At 51.8% G+C, this 21767-nt stretch overlaps 1 protein-coding gene across 4 annotated transcripts in view; it reads right to left on the minus strand.

Moving 5' to 3' along the window:
- Positions 1-2696: 2696 nt before the first annotated feature.
- Crtac1 (cartilage acidic protein 1) overlaps positions 2697-21767 on the minus strand; it is a 138362-nt gene continuing 119291 nt past the window's right edge. For 3 of the 4 annotated variants that reach the window (XM_060389720.1, XM_021640442.2, XM_060389719.1), the window contains exons 8-15: positions 19235-19371; positions 16250-16332; positions 15565-15665; positions 15010-15178; positions 6401-6546; positions 5670-5712; positions 3273-3416; positions 2697-2848 (exon numbers count right to left, since the gene is read on the minus strand). In XM_060389720.1, the coding sequence (XP_060245703.1) occupies positions 2730-2848; positions 3273-3416; positions 5670-5712; positions 6401-6546; positions 15010-15178; positions 15565-15665; positions 16250-16332; positions 19235-19371 (942 nt within the window). In that variant the 3' untranslated portion in view covers positions 2697-2729. Of the gene's footprint in view, positions 2849-3272; positions 3417-4024; positions 4087-5669; positions 5713-6400; positions 6547-15009; positions 15179-15564; positions 15666-16249; positions 16333-19234; positions 19372-21767 lie in introns of all 4 variants that reach the window. The other variant, XM_060389728.1, reaches the window with a different exon arrangement.

Below are 21767 nucleotides of genomic sequence, written 5' to 3' on the forward strand. Positions count from 1 at the left end.
GCTCACTTCTGGCCCAGCTAGAGTTGGTTGTGAGTTATTCACTGGCCCTGAAGGTCTTTTCCAGCTTTTAATTTTTATAACTTCCAGCATAACCTAAAAAATATGTCAGGGACCTACGTAGGCCTATGGGACAGAAGACAGATGGATGCGGTGCTCAGAAGCAGACGGTTAGAGTTCAGGTACCATGAGTCTCAGGAAGAGGAAGCATGAGGGAAGAGAGAATGGGAACACAGGCCTGGTAAACCCGGCTGAAGCCTTGTGCCCCTCACCCATGGCTGACAATGCTCAGGGAGCAAAGGTCTGGAGTACCTGGAGATATTTGGCTTGTGGATTCCGGCAGAGTGATGGGCCCTGGCTTGGGGCAGGGGAAGCTAAGCTGGCTCAGAGTCTGCCTGTCTTCTGTAGAGGTTAGCCTTGTATTTTTTTCCCTCCAATGTAAACATCTTGGGTGTAGGAGGCTTGACCTCGCTGAAGGGAGCTGGTCACCTTTCTTAGAATACCCGTGAGGTCCTTCATAAACACTTGCTGAATGAACACGTGGATAGGTGAATGCGTGGAGTTTGCTTCTCGGTTGCAGTAACCTGAGACTCTAGCTAGACTTTTAAGAAAAGCCTTTATGGTCCCCTTACCACCCTGCTGGGGGGAAGGCAGCATCGGGGCATCAACCATGTTACCTTTACTCCCGGTTAAAAACCCAGAGCCCCACCCAGGCCCTATTGTAGAGCAGGAGTTCAGCCAATAGTTGCTGAATGGATGAACCACATGGAAAAGCCTTCTTACCCCGAGTTTGTTCTTAACAGTTGGGGAGCTTCAAGCTCCTCTTTGCACTCATCTAACCTACTCACCAGGTAGAATGAAACGGCACAGCCAAACCCTGTGGCCTGAGAACTCAGTGTGTTAGGGAGTTCAGGCATCTTCTGGAGTCGGCTGTCACACCGAAGTGCCTGCTGTCCTCGGCAGGCTGTCTCGCGGGTTTTTTTCCTACCCCCCATTTCTCTCGCTTTTGTGTGTGGCTGGTCAATGGAGCTTGTTACCTTGTCATTTCCTACTGTCGCTGCATTTGCAACCAGTCTCTGTGGGCTCCGGGTCCTCCTCACCTCACTGTCTTACATCTACTCGTTCACTTCTGGAAAGGCAGCAGCTTCCAGGGTGAAACAGGGAGGTCTGAGCAGTAAGCATGTCATGTTGCCATGTGCCCTCAACAAGATGGCTGGAAAGGGCTACAGGCCTCGAGTGGGGCCAGCTGGCTCTTCGACCTTGGGCAGGGTGACCTCAATTACTTGATCTCTCTGAGTCTCAAGTCTGGGGCCCGCTCAGATCTTTAATTCCCTGTCAATACAGAGGGACCATGCTGGTGGAAGTGGAGTGATTTTTAAGTTGTTATGTGCTTCCCAGGGAAATTGTAGCTGTTTTCATTTTAAAACTTTTCATTTAAGCCCTGGTTCCGAGTGTAAAAAACAGCACTAGCTACAAGGAATTCATATTTTGTGATTTATTAGGAGTATTATTATGGTATCAGGAAAGGGTAGTTTTTTTGTTAAATATGTTTTTAAAAGGCTTGCTGCATTCTTAAGCATGATTTTATTATATCTTCAAGCGACTTTTTTCCCCCCTTGAAGAATATATCTATGATTTATAATGTGCGCTCCCTACCAGAGCTGGTCGTGAGCATAGTCTGTGGTGTTACATCATCCCCAAAGAGTGCTCTGCTACAGGCAGCTCCAGGCGCCTAAGCATATTGCAAAAGCTGAGCTGTTAAGTTCTTTCCAGAAACCAGGACAGCTAGAGCCTAGCCGTACCTATGTCTAGTCACATGGTGGGGGGTGGGGGTCGAGGAGAAAAGGGTGTGTTTGGATGCACCGACCAAACTCTCTTGTCATTTGCAAAAAGGGAATGCTGGTCCAGAATGGAGAAGTGAATTCCCTAAAGTAAAGTGCACGGAGCTCTACCTCTGTGTTGGTCCCTTGTCCATCCCACACGCCTTCCCTCTTCCTCCAAGCGCAAATGTTGTTTCACTCACCCAACCACATTACTGGTGCCTGGGGCTGGGACTTTCCTTAGGTCATGACTTGTTTTCATGTACCTCCTGGTGGAAGGGTCACAGCTAATTCAGCATTCCAGCCAGCATCTATTTGCTCAGACACTTGCCCCCACTAGCTAATATCCAGCAGAGAGTTTATTGGCATAATTTCTCCAGAAAAGAGGCTGGAAGACTTAGCAAGTTCAAACTTAAGCATTTTTATCAACAGTCCCAGAGGGCCACCCTTTCCCTTCCCATCACCACCACCAACCCAATAAGGCTTTCATAATCATAGGAGATCAGGTTACATAGCAGCAACAGCACAGGCCAGATCAGCAGGCACATGAGACATTACTCAATCAACCTAGCAAGCAACCACTTGGAAGCCATCTTTGTTAAGGGCAAAATAAGAAGCTCACAAAGATACAGGAATGACTGGACTGTCTTGGTTCTTCTGAAGGAATGAAAAGTTGGGTACAGGAGATACTTTCCTTCTCTGTTTTCTCAGAAAACATGCAAAGAAAGGCTTCACAAACAACTAAGATCCCATCAGTATCTCCCAAACTTCCCTTTTCAAAGATGGCCACCCCTGCTGTCCGTTCGAAGGAGCACATGGCAGAATCTATTGGGTGTGGAGAGAGGTAGGCAGCAGGAGAGATATAGTTTTCCACAAAAGTTGTTAAATTTTTTTTCCTTTATTGATGGGATTTTAAAGTGCATATAACTGAAGGCAAAGTCCCAGGCCTAGAGAAAGATATGAGGCCCGAGAGAGAGGCTCAGAGAGTCTAAAGGCAGCCGAAGAGTACCCACCTAAAAAGGCCACTTGAGCTGCAAAAAAACAAAAGAGCAAGGAGATAGAAAATGGGGGCGAGAGAGGGGTTGGTTGGGAGAAAGGAGTTTGGGGGGGAAGGAGAAGACAAAGACTAGTTCAGAAATTCTGCCAAAGGTCACTCGAAGGAGGCCCTTCCCACCCCAGCTATGAAAACACGGGCTGACCTCCAGGTCGGAACCCTCGCACAAGACCAGGACACAGCACCCTTGGGGCCCTCAGGTGGGGTAGCAGTGACGGGGCCTCTCCAAGCCTGATATGGTCTCCCCTGGAGAACTAATGCGAGTCTACGAGCCTACATCAATCCAGGGGAGGCAGCGGCTAACGACTGCGGTCTGGAGCCTACCCAGAGCCACCCTCCTGCCACCCCTCAGCGCAAGGCATGTTTCCTTTGCTTCTGAATGTGGCCAGAGTTCCACTTACCCACACAGGCTGTGCCGTCCTCGTTGGGTTCATAGCCGCGGTTGCATCTCTTATTGGTCCGGCACCTGTAGCTTCCGTAGGTGTTGACACACACGGGCTTGTCTCGGGGGCACACGAATGGGAACTGGATGCACTCATTGGTGTCTGTGAGGCAAGGGGAGCCACTCACCGGGAAGTGTGGGCAGTGTGTCCTCACTTGGGGCCTGTCTGCCCACCTGCCCTGTGACCCTGGCCATGCCTCTTCTCCTTGCTGGGCCTGCCTCGCTTCTTCAGCGCCCTTGGGTAGCTCCTCCTATCCTTGACCTGTGCATATTGGCGGAGCACAGGCTTGGTCCTGGGTCTTTTCTCACACTACGCTTTTTCTAGATAACCTGTTCATATGTGGATGAATGTGAATTTCCTGCCTCCAGCCATAACCTCTCTTCTGGGCTCCAAGATCATGAATCCAATCACCAATGATCTACAGGGCAGTTCCACCTGGATGTCTAATACACACCTCAGACGGGACTCTGATTTCCCTCAGCCCTTAAGCCTCTTCTGTCCTGTTTCCATCTTCCACGGCTCCATCAATGTCGCCACTAAGTGCTGAGCCACACCAGCCGAAATCAGAGGCATCTCCGGCCCTCCCCTTTCCTCACCCCTGGGTGCCATCCCCCAGCAGGCCCTATCCACTCTGCCCCACGGCACACCTCTCATCTGTCTGCCTTCCTCATTCTGCCACCACCCTAAGCCCAGCCCCCACGGTCTCTTGCCTGGATTTCTGCAGCGGCTGCCTTACTGGCCTCCTGGCTTCCACGTTTCCCTCCAATCCGGCCTGCAATTCAGCAGCCAGAGTGATCTTTTAAAAATGTGAATCTCTTCAGGTCCCTCTCCTGCTTAGCTTCCGAGGGCCTAAGAGCAAAGTCCAGACTCCTTCCTGGAGCCTCAAGCCCCTCCTTGACCTATGCTACCTAACCCCTCCACCTCACCTCACCTCAGCGGCAACAGCACCTGTGACACTCAGCCCTGCAGCGACCCCAAGCCTTTTTGCCTTTGTTCTTCCTCTGCCAGGCAAGCTCTCCCTTCAGCTCTTTCGGGGGCTGGTCCTTCTACTCCTTGTGGTCTCCGCTTAAAAATCCCTTCACCAGTGGCATTTTCTGACTTCTCTGCCCAGAGTCCCTGGACAGCAACTTTCTGACAGGGTTCTTAACCCTTTTCCTGCACTGTGTAGTCCTGTGTTTGAGGTCTGGCCCCCTCTACTAGGATGCAGACCCCCTCTGGTGAGATACCAGGCTGCATCCCCAGAGCTTGTCATGGTGCTTAGTACCATGTAGAGGCCTGCTGGGTGACAGAAAGGAGGACTGTGCTAGGTCAAAGGGTCCTCTCAGCTGCTAGAGAAGACTCCGAGGTTTCACATGCCTGTGCTGTCCATTTAGCATGTGGCTAGGGTGGAAACAGGGACCCTAAGGGGGAGTCATGTCTTCCTCCATCCTAACCCCTAATTCCTATACTTCCTCATTCTGTAGTCCTGTGCCTAGGCTGCATTCTCCATGGGCACACTGACTCCCTTTTCTGTGGCTGTCCTACTCATCATCCCTCAGGTCCCAGACTGACCTCAATTTCTCTAGGCTGCCTTTTGGGATCTACCCCAAATAGCTTAACACCTCCCTTGGTGCTCCCTGCTCATTCCATCCCCAGCCCCACATATGGTCCTTAGCTGTTCATATGTGGCTTTGAGCTCCACAAGAGTGGAGCTGTGTCTAGTTTTCTCTGGGTCTAGGGAAGAAAGAATCCTTACCCTAAGGCCTCATTGCAAGTCCTCAGGATGTAAGGCTTTGGGCTGGACATCTTCTGGACAATGGACTACTAGACTGTCCCCTCCATAGTGTATTATTATTAAGTCATGAGACCCTCGCTGAGATAGCATCTGGAAGCTACCAGCCTCCCCTATGCTGTACCGGGATGCAGTCTCTTCTCTGCACTGTGACCACATTCCACACCTGTAGTGCCCAAACGCCTTCCATGCTCAGCTCCCCCTCTGTCTGTCTGTCAGACCCCCATCTGCTGCTCCTCAGGCAGGCTGAATCATGTTTCTGCTCTGCCTCTGCCAGGGTGAAGCTTATCCATCACGGTCTCGGTGTCTGTGTGACAGTGTGCGCAGTCCCCAGGTTTGTTCTGATATTTGTGGCAGGCAGGCACTGCCAACGCCCAGCAGTGAAATGACTCAGCCTGCAGTTGCTAGTGTCGCTCTTACCTTGGTGAGTCATGGGGTTGGCTTTCTTGGTTTCTGGAGCCCTAAGGACCAATGGCACCTTTCTCTCTCTGTCTTTCTAACCCCTGTCTGCATCTTGGGCCTTGGCAGGTCCCCAGGAAGATCCCAGCCTCTGCCCCATCCTCTGGTGCCTATAGGCAACTCACCCATGCAATGGCCATTGTCCTGCTGGGAGAATCCTTGGCCGCACTGCAAGGTGGGCAGAAGCAGAGACACTTGTGAGTTGAGAGGCCTCATCTCAGTCCCCTCCTAGTCACAGTCACAGAGCAGCTGTCACCCTGATTGCAGCATGAGAGATGCTCTCAGCCTGGGCCTGAGGAGAGCCCCTCCCTCTTATTCTAGCCTTGCATTAAGAATGGAGAGAGATGAAGACTTTGGAGAGCAAGAACAGATGTAATTCCGACTCTCCCTGTACTTGAGATCTATGCACCTGAGACCTGAAACAGGATGAGAGCTGTACCCTCAAAAGTCTCCAGAACCTGGTGTATGGTCTGAGCCTCATCCAAGAATAATTGATGCCTTTTCAGGTGTTTGGAGAAAACTACAAGGGAACAGGAGACTAGGGATCAGTTCTCAATAGAGTATATGTAGATGTAGCCTCCGCTGGCTTTGGGTTCACTCTTTGGGCCCCTGATTTCCTCCTCTGTAAAATGGGTTCAAAACCCATTGCCCTGCTAAGCCTCCAGGATTCTGTGAGAAGCCAAAAAGATATGGGTATGGTGTGTTGCAAAATAACAAATGGAGCTATCATCTGAAGCCTGTCCTTTGCTGAGACAATCTCTATTATTTCAGAGGGCAAGACTACAGATTTATCCCAAGGATCATGGTTGGTGCATGCTTTTCTTTTTGACTATGCTACTCGGAGGCCTCTCTCCACCTCTAGTAGGGCTGTGTCCTGAGGTTTGTCTTCATCTCGAGGGTAGAGGATCTCCAACACCGAGTTCATCTCCCCGCTTGCCACGCTGCGGCTCACCATCTTGCCATCTGGCCACGTCACCTCCACACTGCTGGCTTCATCCCTTCCTATGGTAGCAAGGAGAAGGGTCAGGAGCAGAGAAGATAGGGCCTCTTGGAGTACCCCCACAAATAAATTAACAAAGGTAGTATCTAATGAAGCACTCTCCTAAGGGCTGTGGGAATGAGTAAGAGAGAGGTGAAGAGGCTCCTCCTTGGGCCATACTGTCCAGGCGACCATCCTGTAGTAATGGAAAAGCCCAATGTCTACTCTGTCCAGTGCACTAGCCACATGCAGGAGGAGATCAACTCAGTTTAGCATTTTACTCAATTTAAATTCATTTACAGTGCAACAGCTGCAGGATGCTAGGAGTTACCACATTGGATAACTTTCATTCTAGGCAACAGAACAGGCAGCGGGAGGCTCAGTTTGGGGAGCTGTAAGGCGTGGTGGTGAGCGTGTTGACTTCAGAGACAGGGGTTCAAATCCTGGCTCTGTCACTTGCTTGAATATGCTGAAAGAACATGATGGAGTAGGTGGCTGGGAGTCCTTGGGATAAACCCTAGCTCTACAGCCAACTGTGTGACCTTCTGAGCATGGCTTACATTTCTATTTATGGGGCTCTGCTAGGAGCCAAGCCCCCCTTTTTTTGTCACTGGGAATGTCCCCTCATGGGTTTTTGGGGGCAGGCTGAGGTCTTGTTCAGTGGTCAGGGACAAACTCCTGGGGAGGAGGCACTTGAGCTGAGCTGCAAATAAAGATACAGGAAAGATAAGGGTAGAGAGCGCCCGAGGATGGCTGCTACAGGTCTGAGATGCTTGCAGAAGACACCCGTGAAGCTCAGACAATGTCCTGTGGGAATCCATCACACATATCCCTAGAGCAGCATGGCAAAAGCAGGTTGGGAAGGTTGCTCAGGTTTTCAGGCATTGCCTGCACGGGGAGGCAGGCTAGCCTTGTGGCAAGGTCTGGCTAGTACTCACTTGCCAGCCCCTCCCTGATGTACAGGGAGAGAGAGCCTGGTGCAGAGCCACATGCCCCGGTGCGGGCTGCAAATTTGAGTCTATGAATATTCCTCAACTCTGAGTTATTTGTGGCTTCAGTAAGACTGTAAAATGTATTCATGAAGCTGTTCTGTTGGCTTAGGTGAGAAACACTTGCTTTTGTCTCCTTTTTTTTTTTATTTAATGGAAAATGTTTGCTTTTCACATGTGCCACTAATTTGGGCACAGCACACCCTAAAAATGCCAAACTTCATGGACCTCACGATTCCACTTCAAAACAGAAAGTCTATACTTGTCCCCCTTCAGGCCCTCCCCCACACCCGCTCTAGGAGTTGGGAGAATGGCAGTGGGGCCTACTGAAAAGCTTCCTCTGACTAGATCAGTGGTTCTCAACCTGTGGGTTGAGACCCCAGCGGGGGCCAAATAACCCTTTCACAGGGGTTGCCAGAGACCATTGGGGAACACAGATATTTGTGTTCTGATCTATAACAGTAGGAAAATTACAGTTGTGAGGTAGCACTGAAAATAATTTTGTGATTAGGGGGTCACCACACCATGAGGAAGCGTATTCACATGAGGAAGGTTCACAGCATTAGGAAGGTTGAGAACCACTGCTCTAGATAAAGCAAAACCAAGAGCAGAAACTTGAGCCCGGGGATCTATGGGAGGAGCTGCGGGTACGAGGCCTGTCCTCTGATACCTTCTCATGACTGTCCCTGAAATCTTCCCCGGCACTGCCTGTCTTCCCTTATAACCTAAGAAAGGCGAGCGGGTGCGGCCCATCAACCCTCGGTTTCTTCGGAGTTTGGGTGAGCTGGCTGAAAGCCCCTCTGCCATGGGCAGTACAGCCTTTCTCCACTGACCGCCTATTACCCCTGTCAGCACTCTTATCAGCATCGGCTCTTAGACGGGGCAGTAGTCGCCCCAGCACGCCCAGACCAGACCAAACGCTTCATGGTGTTAACACATCAGCTCCTGCACCTTCAGGCGAACGGAAGACACTCTCTCTCTGAAATCTTCATCTTAGAGACGGGACACCAAGACTTGGAGAGACCAGGGAAATTGCTCAGTCACCCATCCAAGGCCCATGTGACCTCAGAGCCCCTTCTCTGCTCCACACTTGTTATACTGTCCCTACTGAGTGACCATTATATATCAAATGTTGGGCAGGGATCTAGGACTCAGCCTTGAACAGAAAGGACCTAAGCAAGTCGGGGAGTACTGATTGCTGTGGGAGCAAGGAACACAATGCTATTACAACAAGTGAGGAAGGTGTGACAGAGTTGGTGCCACAAAGGTGGGAAGTGACTTGTGGGTGTCTGAGGTAGGGCTGGGACCTGGCTCCTGTCCTTGGACGGGCAGACAGGTCCCTCAGCTTTAGGCTGCTGGTCTGAAGGGCCAGACTCCTGGCCTCTGAGGCAGCCTTTCTGCCAGGCCTCTGTGCAGGGAGGGGCCTGCCTACGAGGGGCCATTACCCAGCAGAGACATAGGTCAGGAACAGCAGGGAGTTGCCTCTGGCAGCCCTGAAAGGACAAAGGCCAGGGAGCCACATGGAATTGTGCTCTTCAGAATTACAAGCAAAACAGATGGTGGGAATACAGTTGGTGGAATATTTTTGCACTTTAATAAAGGCATTTTTATGTGGGCCACTGAATTTTCCTTCCCTAAATGAGCACCAGCCGGTTTGGAGGCAGCTTGGAGTCACTTACAAACAATTAACTGAAAGGAAGGTGTGTGTGTGTGTGTGTGTGTGTGTGTGTGTGTGTGTATGTGTGTGTGTGCACGCACGTGTGCCAGGGTGGGGATGGTACCAATGCGTGGGGTTGGGAGAACTTGAGTGGATGACGACAGTGAGGGCACACAGGGGCCAAGCGGGTTGGCAGTACTTGTTCTTATTTGCTGGGGTTGGCTGTGCGCTGGCAGTCGGGAAATGCAGAGGCAGCTCCGTGGGGGCTGGGTGGGCAGCGCTCAACACTATAAACAGAAAGGCTTATTTATGAAGCCAGCAGGTGGTCTGCACCCAAGAGGGGCAGGGACAAGCCAGGGCAGCTGTGCAGGAACTGTAGCATGTGGGAGGGAGGGTTCCGGGGTGAGGTCCCTGGAGTGAGGGCAGGGTCAGCTGAGGAGGAACGAGACCCAGAATGCCCTGCATAGCTGAGTGCAGTCCTCAGGGGACCCCTGGAGAGCAAGGCTATGAAAGGTCCCTGAAATGTGTGTGTGTGTGTGTGTGTGTTTCCCCTGCCTCGTGCAGCACAGCTCAGGTTTCTAGGGAGGGAAGTGAGAACACATGAGAGGGTTTGAGTCTTCTGTCCTTATTGTTCTCACACAGACCTAGTAAAGCCTGGGGCAGGCGTGTGTGCCAGGTGCAGCGGGAAGGGCTGCGGTTGTACGGACACCTGAGTACTCACCTGTGTTCACACACCAACACCAGCTCACCACACCCTTCGGCAAGGTCAGAAGGAAGCAGCGGGGAGTGATTCACGGGGTGAGGACCTTGAAGGGGGAGGGCTGCTTAGGCTGGGCCAGAACTGTGTGCCTACCTTAAGGAGGGCTTCTTGCGGCCCCTTCCCCTCCAGATCCAGTCCCTGGACACAGCCTCACCCCCTACCTCGCAGTCATACCGAACCCCTTTCTTGAATACATGTTCCAGACCGCGCCCTTCTTGCCCCCTGCTCCTCAGAACTGGAAGCAATCTGGCTGTCCATCAATGGGGGACTTGGTAAATAAATTATAAATGCTGCCACATACTGAAACACTCTGAGGCACTGGAGGGAAATAAAAGAAATGCCTAGATGAGGAGGGATGGCCAGGCTTCCACTGTTTAGGGGAGTAAAGAACAAGCGGAGGAAGTATCATCATTTTTGTTTTTTTCTAAAAACAAAACAAAACAAAAAACCAAACCTAAGTCGTATGTATACTTACAAATGTGGCCCTGTGTATATTGTGGAATAAGGGCTTATCTCAAGCTTGGCTGTTTGTTGTCCTTTCTCCTCCTCATCCCTAACCTCCTCTCCCCGCCTGGCATTTTCTTTCCTCGTAGCACCTAATACAATCTTAACACGGTCTATTTCACCTGTTTATTCTGTTCATCACGTATTCCGTGCTTCTCCCCTTCCCACTAGAAAACAGGGGTGCTCAAGGCAAGACCTGTGACATCAGTTACTGTTGGACACCCAGTAGGACTTCAGTGAACATGTACTGAATGAGTCAATCAAATGGTGCTGGGGTGAATGAGGAATTATTTTTATTATTTTTATTTTTCACTTAATATTCCAAGCACTGTGATGAGATTGTGGGTGATTTTTACTTCTTTTTATGATCTGTTGTCTCGTTTTTCCTATAATCAATACACATTGTTCTCACAATCAAGAGAAATTTTTAAAGAGGCCTCTAAGAACAAGCGCGGTGGGGAGCTGCCGCTCTGTACACATCCTCTCACTCTGGTTTTCCTGAACTTGCCAGGGACGCCACCTCTGTCCACCATGCCCTGTCCGGCCTCCCTTGGAAACCCCAGGGAGCTCAGTCCCCACTTTCCAGGCTCTGCTCCTGAATCTCCAATTGAATACTCCCACCACTGGGCCTTGGTTCAAGCTAGCCTGGCTTCCAGAATATTCTCAGCCCTGTCCCCGCCTTCGAAGGTCCTACTGTCTTGCTAGCCCCTTCCACTTTTCTCCTTTGCACACCGCCCAGGGCGATTCCAGTTGCTCCATCACCTCAAAGCGCCACATCAGTGTGTCAGTGGCGGGAGCGTCCAAGTCAGCCTTGCACAAGACTTCCTGGGTTTACCCAGCAGCCCAGGAGCCTTTCTTCCTGTCTCTTTCCTTAAGTTTCTGCCTCTCTTGCATTCGGCTTCTGCTCTATTTCTCTTCCCTTGTTCTTTTTCCTCAGTCCTTTCCAAACCTAGTTTCCCCACTGTCTTCCCGCCTTACCCGCTCTGCCCTGTTGCTGGCTTCCCCATCATTCAGGAAGGACAACTCTGTGCTTAGTCCATAAAGAACCTGCTGGAATTCCAAGGGGCTCTGAAGAAGCAGCGATGGGGCTGGCCGGTCTCCCTGTTCAGGCTTGTGGTCTGATCCCTGGAATTGCTCTGATGTCTGAGACTACTGTTCTCAGGCAACTGGCCAAGGGATTGTTCCTGAGAGTAGGCCTCTTAGTGTCCTTCTGGGAAGGGAGCCCTACAAAAGAGGAGCCTGATGGGGGCAGGGTGGGGGACCCTTGCAGCAATTTGGTTCAGACCAAGAGCAAATCCCATTCTTTGCACTGTATCGAGGGCTGGCATCAGGAGGGGCCCGGCCAGGTGCAGTGTATGTAGCTCCTGAGCACGTTGGATCAAAACAAACGAGCCTATGAGCTGCCCAGGCAAGGAAGCAGACTCTTCTGGCGTTGACAGATTTGAACAGCGAAAGGACCCAAATACACATCTCAAAAGAACAGAGACAGTCTGCAGGGTGTGGGGCCAGACGACCTTAGCCCAGCTCCTGCTCTCTCTGCTGGTTACTCTGTGAGCCTCAGTTTCCTTTTTTGCCTGGAGGAGCAGCGCTGACATCTAGCTTGATAAACATTTCGCTTTTGAGACAGTGGCCACCTTGGTGCTTGAACGGCCTTCCCAGAAGCTGAGGGGATATACTTGTCAGGAAGAAAGAGGCAGAGAAGCCACAGGAGGTGGAGTCGCAGAGCCCAGAAACTCTGAGCACGACTCCACAGCCAGCCCTTCCCTACTGCCAGGGGCTGTGAACTGGGTGAGTGTGTTTATCCTTGATCTCCGTTTTCTGGCCTGTAAGCTGCGGACTATGTAATTCATCAGATTCCCAGGAGAACTGATGAAGAATTTAGGCCAAGCCCTGCACACTCGAAACACTCTGTAGGTGTCAGCTGCTGTTAGTTTGCAAGATGGGGGAACTCCATGTTTTAAAAGTCAGCTTGTACCTTTAGGGCCAGCATAGCAAATGGCTGCCTTAGGAGTGACAGATGCCCCTGGCTCAGGCTAACCCATCCACGCTCAATAGCCCCGGAACATGCTCATATAACCAGGCCCTGGGTCCCCTAAATATTTACTGCTTCTTTCTCAGACTTCATAAATATTATGTGTTCCCTATAAAAACCAGAATGCGCACACATATACTAGAACATATGGTGGAAAATACAAACCAGAGTTTCAGGCAGGCCTGGGTTTGAATCCCAGCCCTGCCATTTGAGAATCATGCGCTCGTGGGCACGCTTCCTCTAACATTCGGACCCATAGTTTCCTCATTTTCAAGATGGGGATAATGATACCCACCCACAGGTACTCACGAGGATCAAATCATGAGAACTGAGTGCCCCACACTATGCCCACAAGTGGCAGTCCCTGTAGTAAACTATCCATGCAGACCGAAGAGCTGCGCATGCTCTTTGCGTTTCCTTTATTTTTCTGTGCACGTATGATGATGCGTGCTTAGTATTAATGCTGGTATATACTTATCGATTAGAGAACATGTTGTCTAATCTTTCTATATTAAGATCATATCGCCTCCTGAGGTGCTAACACACGGGAAAGCATCTGGTCAGAGCCTGGGAATTTTTGACTCAAAATGCTTTAACTCCTGCTCCCCTCTTCCGCAGTGCTCCTCAGTCTTTTCCCCATTAATTGTAATCCCTGTGTACTCCCTGAAGAGTTTTCACATACCCCCCTCACCTCCACGCTTTTAAAAAACAGTTTATTTTGAAATAACTGGAGATGCCGCAGGTTGTGAAGAGAGGGGCTTGTGTACACGGTTGCCCCAGTGGTTATGGTTTGCTTAGTGATTGTGCCACATTGAAATCAGCCCATTTGCCACGGGAACAGGCATGTGGACAGGTCTCCGCCATGAATCGCACATTAGATTCACATTAGAGGCACTTACTGCCCATCACTTGGACATACCCCTTCTGGGCACCTGCCCTTCACCATCTTCAGCCTGGAGCTGCCAGTCTTCAGCTCTATGATGTCGTCATTTTGGGAAGATGGCTTTGGAGATAAGATCTCTTTACTCAGCAAACACCTCTTACTGCCGGATTACATCCTGGAGCATTTGTGTACCACCGAGTGCTGAGCCATTAGCCATTAACCATTGACCAAAGGACACTTGCATAGTTTCTGTTTCTGTTCTGTTTTTTCGAGACGAGGTTTCTCTGTGTATCCCTGGCTGGCCTGAAACTTACTCTGTAGGCCAGGCTGACCTTGAATTCAGAGATCCGCCTGCCTCTGCCTCCCCAGTTCTGGGATTAAAGGTGTGTGCCACCACCACCTGGACATTGTTTCTGTTTTTGTTTGTTTGTTTTGTTTTCCCTGCACAAGCATAACAGTATTATGAATAACAGTGCAGAGATCTTTGTGAGTCTACTTTTCACACATAGTTAGGGATAGTATGACTCCCCCCACCAACTTCTGATGATGGCATTTGTAATTTTTTTTTTACTTCATTAGGATGTAGAAAACAAGAGATATTCAAGTAGACACTGAACCTAGGACCTTGAATGTGTGTGTTTGTGTGTGTTTCCTGTTCCAGCAATATACATTATGGTCCTCTCTTGGGCCACTGGGCAGTGCTGGAGAGTCATGAAGGGGGCGGTGGACACTGCCATATGCCATGCTGCTCAGTGAGGACGTGTCCTTGGTATGCTCAATGCCTTTTCAACTCAAGACCTTTTAACTTACCTTGGATGGAACCCCAGTAAAGATCAAGGAGCGCCTGGAACAGTTGGCTCATACCTAATAGTTTTCTTTTTTAAAAAAGAATCTACCACACAGGCCAGTGCGATGCCTCAGCAGGAAGAGGCGCTTGCCATGCAAGCCTGGTAACCTGATTTTAATCCATGAATGCCCTCCCCCCACCCCCGGAATCACAATGAATACAAAACTAAAAACATGATCTACCAAAGCATTTTCAGAATGGGAGCTTACGTCCTCCGGCAGTGAGGAGCCAGCTTTTCCTGTGTCTGGAAGCTGCCCAGCCCCTTGCGGCATGATTTTGGAGCTGTTCTAAAAGTTGTGTAGTGAGAGCTCCAGGGGCATGCTGTTGACTGCATCTGTGATGCACGAGGTTGCTGCTTTTAGACATATAAAAGGGCAGGGTTTTCTTCTTTTAGAATCCCATCCTCCATCAAGTTCCAGCCTTCACCCCATGGGGTGATTTTGTGCCCATTGAAAACTCAGGGCTCCAAGCCTTCCGTCCAAGAAAGACATAAGACTTTGGGCAGCACCTTAAAGACTAGGTCAGCTCCCGAGTGGTCAGGGGGACAGCTGCTCTGGACATATTTGGTGGAGATCAGTGTGTGAACAAGGCTATGGCCTGGGCAGAATAACAAATGGAGAATGAAGTACTCTCACCCCGAGGTGAGCCAAGTCACCCCACCTCGGGGTGTGGGCTCTTGCATGTGGGGGCAATCCACTGTACTGGCACAGTGAAGCTGTATCCCAAGATCCTTGGGGCTGGGGGGTGTGTGTGTGTCCCTGAATCACACAGCACAGTGTGAGAACTGCTACTGTTCCCATGGGCCCCGACTTACCCAGGCCAAAATGTGCCACAGGCTCCATCTCACACAGGTAGCCGGAGCCCCCATCAATGATCCGTAGGTGCGCCCCACTCTTCTTTGTGTAGAGTACAACCTTGGCGCCCCTGGCAAAGGCCCCAAACCGGGTGCGGGGTACCACACGCAACCAGTTGTTGCTGAAGCCCTGAAGGGAGGAAGATGGCAGGCGTCAGCTAGGCTTGGGCATACAGCGGGGAGGCAGGAATACTGGGAGGGCAGTAAGAGGAGGAGGAGAGCAGATGCAGAAGAGAAAAGGGAGAGGAATGTGGGCAAAGATTTCTGCAGGGGGGAAGGAAAGCCAAGAGGCTGTGGGGCAAGGTTGGGGCCAGGAAGTTCCTGCAGCAGAGGGCTGAGCATGGGATGCTCCTGGAAGTGGTACTTCCTGCTGGGAACCTGTGTGCTTCCAGGTTGGAGGCTTTTTGTTTTCTGTCATGCTGGCCACTGAGCCCAGGTTCCTGTTCCCTGATCCACACGTGGGTCCCTGGGAGCACAACCAGGCCAGAAACTAAGGGCCCTGAGGTCAGTGCATACCTGATTACCCCGGAAGACAGATAGAGGCTGAGCCATGGACTCTCCATGTGACAAGATGAGGTCCAGCATCCCATCGCCATCGAAGTCCGTCACCACGCCCCCTATAAACAATGCACATTTCCCCTCTGGCCATCAGCCACTAGACTTAGGACAAGAGGGCCTCAGGTGTTGTGACAGAGGCAGAAAGGAGCACAGTGCTGGGGCAGGAACAGCGTTCCTGGCCCATCTCTCTCCCAACCATCAACCAGCTCAAGACAGGCCTCCTTTTTGGTCCTCTTTACAGCCAAAGAGGCGAGAAAGGTGGACACTCCCATTTTGTAGATATCAAAACCCAGAAAACAAGGCAGTCACAGACCTGGGTCCTAGGACTCCCAGTCAAGTGCTCTTTGTCTGACACCAAGCTGATTGCCAGGAGGGGGAGGGTCAGACACAGGATGCCTGCCAGGGAGCAGAGGGGACACACCCCTCAGCCCTCCCATCTCTCTGCATGGCAAGGCAAGGGAGACTGCTGCCTCCCCAGCAGCCCTGAGGATGAGATGGTCCTCCCTGCCTTCTGCCTTCAGGCCCATGCTCCCTTCCATTTTCATCCTACCCTTGGGTCTCAGCCCTCACAGTTGCCCCTCCCTCCCACGGGTATGGACCGTGCTGAGCTGCGTGGCACAGCTGCAGCCTTCATGTGTCTTACCTGTACCCCGGCCCTCAGGCTCTAGGGCATCGCCAGGGTTTAGCTCCTCGATGAGAGGGTCCCCGTGCTCCCTGCGGATAACACTGCGGAGAGGACAGACTTGTTCTAACACGGCCCTTATGGGCTCCCTAGACCTACTGGCCCAGTCACTCTGTCTGTCCCTGGAACAGCCCCAAGACTCTGCTATGGATGTCCACGGGATTTCTCTCTGCTCACAGGCTCTGCCTTCACAACAGCAGTTCCCTTCTTGCGTTTTAATTTATGTTGGTAAACATTGATTTTTCCCTCTCTAATAGATGAATTATAGACAGCCTGGGGAGGGGCAGGTGATGGATGGAGAAGGGCAGAGGCATGGCTACCTTCAACTGACCTTCATGCTCCTCCAAAGGGTGCTGGGCTCCATAGCTCCGGCTGTTCCCTAGGGTTCAACCCCGTGAGGGTTCCCCCTCCTCAGCCGCTCCCCCTCCACTGGCTGGCTGTCCTGCTAGACGCCATCCCTGCCGCCTCTATCGCTCTCCCGGCCTTTATCGTTTCTGCCCATGTTAACTCTGCATGGGGCATCCTGTCTCTCAGGCTGGTCTGGGAGCTCACTGCAGGCTGGGACCTCGGATGATTCATCTCTGCTCCTCCCCACAGCACTGAACACAGGGCCTGTCTCCCAAGCAAGCTCCAAGCACATGTCTGTGGAGTGCTGGGTTGAATTCCAGAGGCAAACAAAATACTCCCTTTGTCTTGGGAGACTGCTTCTCCGTATTTGGAACACTCCGTCCTGCCCCTCAGCCCTTACTTCTGAGACTGCTCCCCTTGTCTTGCTGTCTTACTGTCCAAGAAGAGAGCAGTGTGTGGCCGACGGTGGTGCGAGCTCTCCTCCCTAGCTCATCTCACTTGTCGAATCCTGTAGCTATGGATCCTTTGCCCTGGCTGGGTGAAAAGCCTGGGGCAGGAGGAACTTGTTCTCCTCTCCCAGTCGCACTGTCTGCTCAAACCCAAGAGGGGGTCTGTGTCCCAAGAGCTGGAGCCTGTGGTGACTGGAAGCAGACCACTGCAGAGGTTCAGGTACTTGCAGGGCTGTGCAGCTGCCCAGGGCATCCAGGTTGTGCATGTCCGTGTGCACGTGGGTGGCATACAGTGTGCCTGGGAAGGGTGCTGTGTACAAACATTCGCTCATCTGCTAGAGGCGTGCCCACTCGGCTCACGTCCTTGGGACTCCCGGTGTGCGACGGGCTCTGCCTCGGCTGGGCAGAGATAAAGGGTGGTGAGAGGAGCAGGGGAATGGCCAGATTGGCATTTCAGAAGATTTCTCTGTTGGACTAGAGACCAGGGGAGGGCTGGGGTGGGCACAGAATATCCCGCGAGAGCAGAAAGTGGTGTGAGGAAACTTGAGAACAGACCAGAAATGTTTAGATGTGTGTGGGGGAGGCAGTTCACAGCCCAGTAGGCCCGAGAGAGCCCTTGCTTGCACGGACATTTCAGGCTCCTGTCGCTGGGGCTTCTGGTTTGGGTGATACACTGCCTGAAGCATCATTAAAGGACCATGAGGCTTTGGGGCCCCCGTGCCTGGGCATGTGGCAGGAGAGACACTGAGTTCTAGGAACTGGCACAGTATGTGGTAAGGTATGTGTGTGGGGGGGTGTTAAACCTTCAAGCTGCCAGTTGAGCAGTAGCTGCAGTTCCTAAGCTGTGTGCTCAGGACCCAGCCATCTGCCTCAGGGACTTGGGGCACAGCCGTGTTCCTAGACAGTAGCTTCTGTTGCCCCTGAGTGGAAGCCAGCATCGCCCCAGGGGGCAACCAAGCTGTCCATTGCTAGCTTAGGGCCAGCCTCTTTTAGGCAGCATGGGAAACTGGGAGGTTGAAGTGGGCCAGGAAGGTGGACAGGCAGAAAGGTACCTGGGTTCTTGGGCCATAGAATCAGAGGCCTAGACAAGTCGGTGCTCAGGGGCCCCAGCAAGTGACACTTTATTAGCCAGAGAAGGAAGGCAGCGTCTCTGTTAACGAGCAATTGATCTTCTGCAATTAATCTAGAAGTTGTGAATAAGCTTTTTGCAAGGCACCTAATTAGTAAATCTGGTGCCTTCAGGGGGTGATTACATCCAGTCAGGATTGATGCTTGGTTAATAATTATATTTTAAAACATGCTTAGTCACAGCTTGCGCCTTTTATTAATAGTTGAGTCCCCCCTGAGAGAGGGAATAGAGACTTGGAGCGCCAAGCCGGTGACTTGACCCATTTCCTAGCCCCAACACCCTTGTTCCATCTCCCCACCCAATGTGTCTTAGTGGCGTCTCAGACCTTGTGAGGTTTGTCCCTGCAGTGCTTTTCAGGTGTCTGTGTGGTAAGGATGGCCGTCCGCCTGCTGTTATTGCTAGGTGTATTGAATCCTGAGCCCCAGTCCTTGAGATCTGAGGGAGGCCTTCAGGCTCTGCACAGAGCACCTTGGGAGATCCCTCCAGCCCTGGGATGCTCAGGTGTTCGAGGACTCTCAGCTCTTCTCTCCATTCTCTATCATTAGCTGTCTCCTCCATCATTCCCCAAGAATGCTCTGAAGAGCACCCCTCCTCTGAGAAACACCTCTGAGAGATGTATCCTGTGGACAGGTCTTATTCGAACGCTCCGTCGGTCTTCTGGAAAGTTGAAATGCTCTAAGGTTCTGTTATAGGTACTCAGAAGTCTGCAGAATTATAAGCCAGATTGTCTTTGCATAACCCAGGCTTACCCCACAGACGTGACCCTGGAAGCCCTTCCTCCTTGTGGAGTGGAGGTATGGGCCTATCTGGATCACCTCTTTTCTACTCTCTTCCCAGCCTCGGCTGGGGCTGATGTTTTACCCGGCCTTTCCCTCTACCTTGCTTGGTCTCTGTTCTCCCCTCCTCCCTCTTTCTTAATCAAGACCATCTCCCCTCCGCTCCCGGCACAGCCTCCCTGGCCCTTGGAAGCCCACTCTCTAATTACACCCCCCACCTCGACCCGTATCCTAGGAATGGTACCGGAAGAGGCGATTAGCTGACGAGCTTCTGTAGGCAATGTTGTTGAAGAAGACTTCCAGTTCCTGGTCATTGTCAAAGTCAGCAGCGATAACGGTTCGGACAGGGGAGGGCATGGCAAACTTAGGCGAGGCAATGTCCTGGAGGAGAGAGTGCCGAGGGTCAGAAGGCAGGAGGGTGTCGGTGAGGGCCCATGCCCATCCACTGTGCCCCAGCGCCTCTATTACGCCCCCTCTGCTATGACCTGCAGTGGTGGCCCTTGGTAATCCGCCAACTTCAGACTGCCCGAAGAACAAGGAGGGCGGGGTAGCAACAGCTGCAGCTCACACTGGGAGCTCGCAGCTCGTTCCTGGTTTTGACGTCAGCATTCCACTTCACAGATGGGTTAACTGAGTCTCCGAGCGGCAAGGGGATTGCGAGTGATGGGCCCAGAGCCAGAGCTCCAGGCTGTAGATTCTGACAAGGCACCCGACGACAGCACCGGAACCTACCTGCTTCTGAATCCAGGCTCTCGCACTGGCTAGCTGCTTGACCTCAGGGAGGTTACTCGACCCTTGGCATGGATCTCACTGTGGCTAGCAGCTGGCTACACTGTGAGGCCTGCGTATCAGGTGTGTGTCTCGGAGTAACCAGGAGACAGATCCCTGGCACTTTGTGTCCCACTTTGTGACACTTTGTGTCACCCATGTCATCTGTCCCAGGGAAAGCCAGATGCATCCATTAGCTGCATCTTTTGCTGCTTCTATTCCCTCATTATGTTTCTTGGGAGTCTTAGGATTTTATTTAAGACATGATTTGAAGGGGTTGTCACTATCACTTATTCCTGCCCAGGACTTATGGGGAGACTCTGGACCCAAGACAGCCAAACTAGGAACCCTCCCTTCAGGTGCCAGCAATCTCGAGAGGGTCTGGCATAGGGTCCTAAGTATGGGATTTACTTCTGGAATAAAGAAGATAAAAGAAGAGCTGAGCAAATGGCTTTTTTTTTTTTTTTTTTTTTTTGAGCAGAATACTTCCATGGTGGGTAGTGGGTAGGCTGTCCCTTGAAGAGACTCAGTGGCTGTCCAAATCCCACTGCCTAGGTGAAGAGAGCTGGAAAGGGCCAAGCTGCTCCTCTGGGAGACCCTGGCCTTCAGTCAGGCCCTGCCTTCCCCTCTCTCTATGGTCTGCTTTGGAGCCATAGAAAGGCACTCTTTTGGCCCAGCTGCAGAGCTGCTTGCTCCTGGAGGCAGGGGAGGTTGACAGTCCTCATCAGCACGGTAATGAGGTTGATTAAGAGCCTGGCTGGCTGGTCAGGGTGGGCTGAGCAGGGTCTTCAGAGCTGGGGAACAAGGAGACCTGAGGATCTCTAACTCATTACCGCTCCATCGATCCTGTAAAAATGGAAACTTACACAGGCCCCCTGGGGTTGCCCTCTGCTTGCCTGGGCTTCGAGATAATCTATGTAAAGCTCTTATCAGGGATCCTGGCACGTGGGTGGCACGTGATAAATGGGACATTTGTTATTATTGTTATTGTGCTGAGAGCTCTGCGCTGGGGCCTCAGAAGGCTGGCGTGTTCTCTAACCTCGGCACAGGACATCTGGAGCCAGGTGATTCTTTATAGTGGGGCTGTTCTGTGCATTGAGAGATGTCTGCAGAAGGCTCTCTGGCTTTTGTCCTTTCCCAGTCAGGACAATCCAAAAAACGTTCGGAGGCATTGTCAGATATCCTGGGGGCAGGGAGGGCAAAATCGTTTCCGCTGTGTGTCTGGGCTAGAATGCCAGATAAAGAGGGGATTCACCCAGAACTCCCGGATCAAGGCCCTGAGTTCAAGGCAAGGATCCTCCTCTCTTGAGCAGATGGCCTGGAGTCTCAGCAGCAAAGGGGGCACCAAGACCACGGTGGGTGGGGCCTCTTCACTGTCACACAAACTTTGGGAATCCTGGACAATTCTCTGCACCCACAAAGCTGGGAACACTGTAACTTCTCACTTCCTGCTTATCGCTATTATTTGCCAAGTATTTCAAAAGCAGCCTCTTGATATCAGCTTTATCAAATCCATACTCTGACATCTGCTGAGAAAGTCCCAAACTTCAGCTTCTCACTGCCACCCGGCAGCCCTAGGGGAGAACACCTGCCTTTACATTCTGGTGACAGCTCAGGAAGGCGGACAGGGTGTGTGCGGTTATCCTGTCCTTTATCTGACGTTAGGGACAGCCTGGGTGCGCCCTGGCCTCAACTCCCTCTCCCATCATTCCACCCTGGGTCTGAACCTCAGCTGGAAGGCCCAGTTAGCAGCTGCAGGTGGGGTGTCCCAGGAGCCCTGAGGAACAGTGGTTGCCAATGAATGACTTTTCCTGAAGGTGTTCCTGTGGGCTGCCTTGGAGGAGTCTGTTTCTCTGTGGCCGCTGGTTTTCTGCCCTAGGCCTGAGGGTCTGCCCAGTGCTCAGGTTGGTGTCCTTGGCACCTGCACACTGTCCCCCATAGCCTTCCTTGAGACCCCCCCGCCAGCTCTCAGGAGCCTCAAGGCCTCCTGAGGCCGACTCCATCTCTCA

This window comes from Meriones unguiculatus, chromosome 1, assembly GCF_030254825.1.
Source record: "Meriones unguiculatus strain TT.TT164.6M chromosome 1, Bangor_MerUng_6.1, whole genome shotgun sequence".
Taxonomy (NCBI): domain Eukaryota; kingdom Metazoa; phylum Chordata; class Mammalia; order Rodentia; family Muridae; genus Meriones; species Meriones unguiculatus.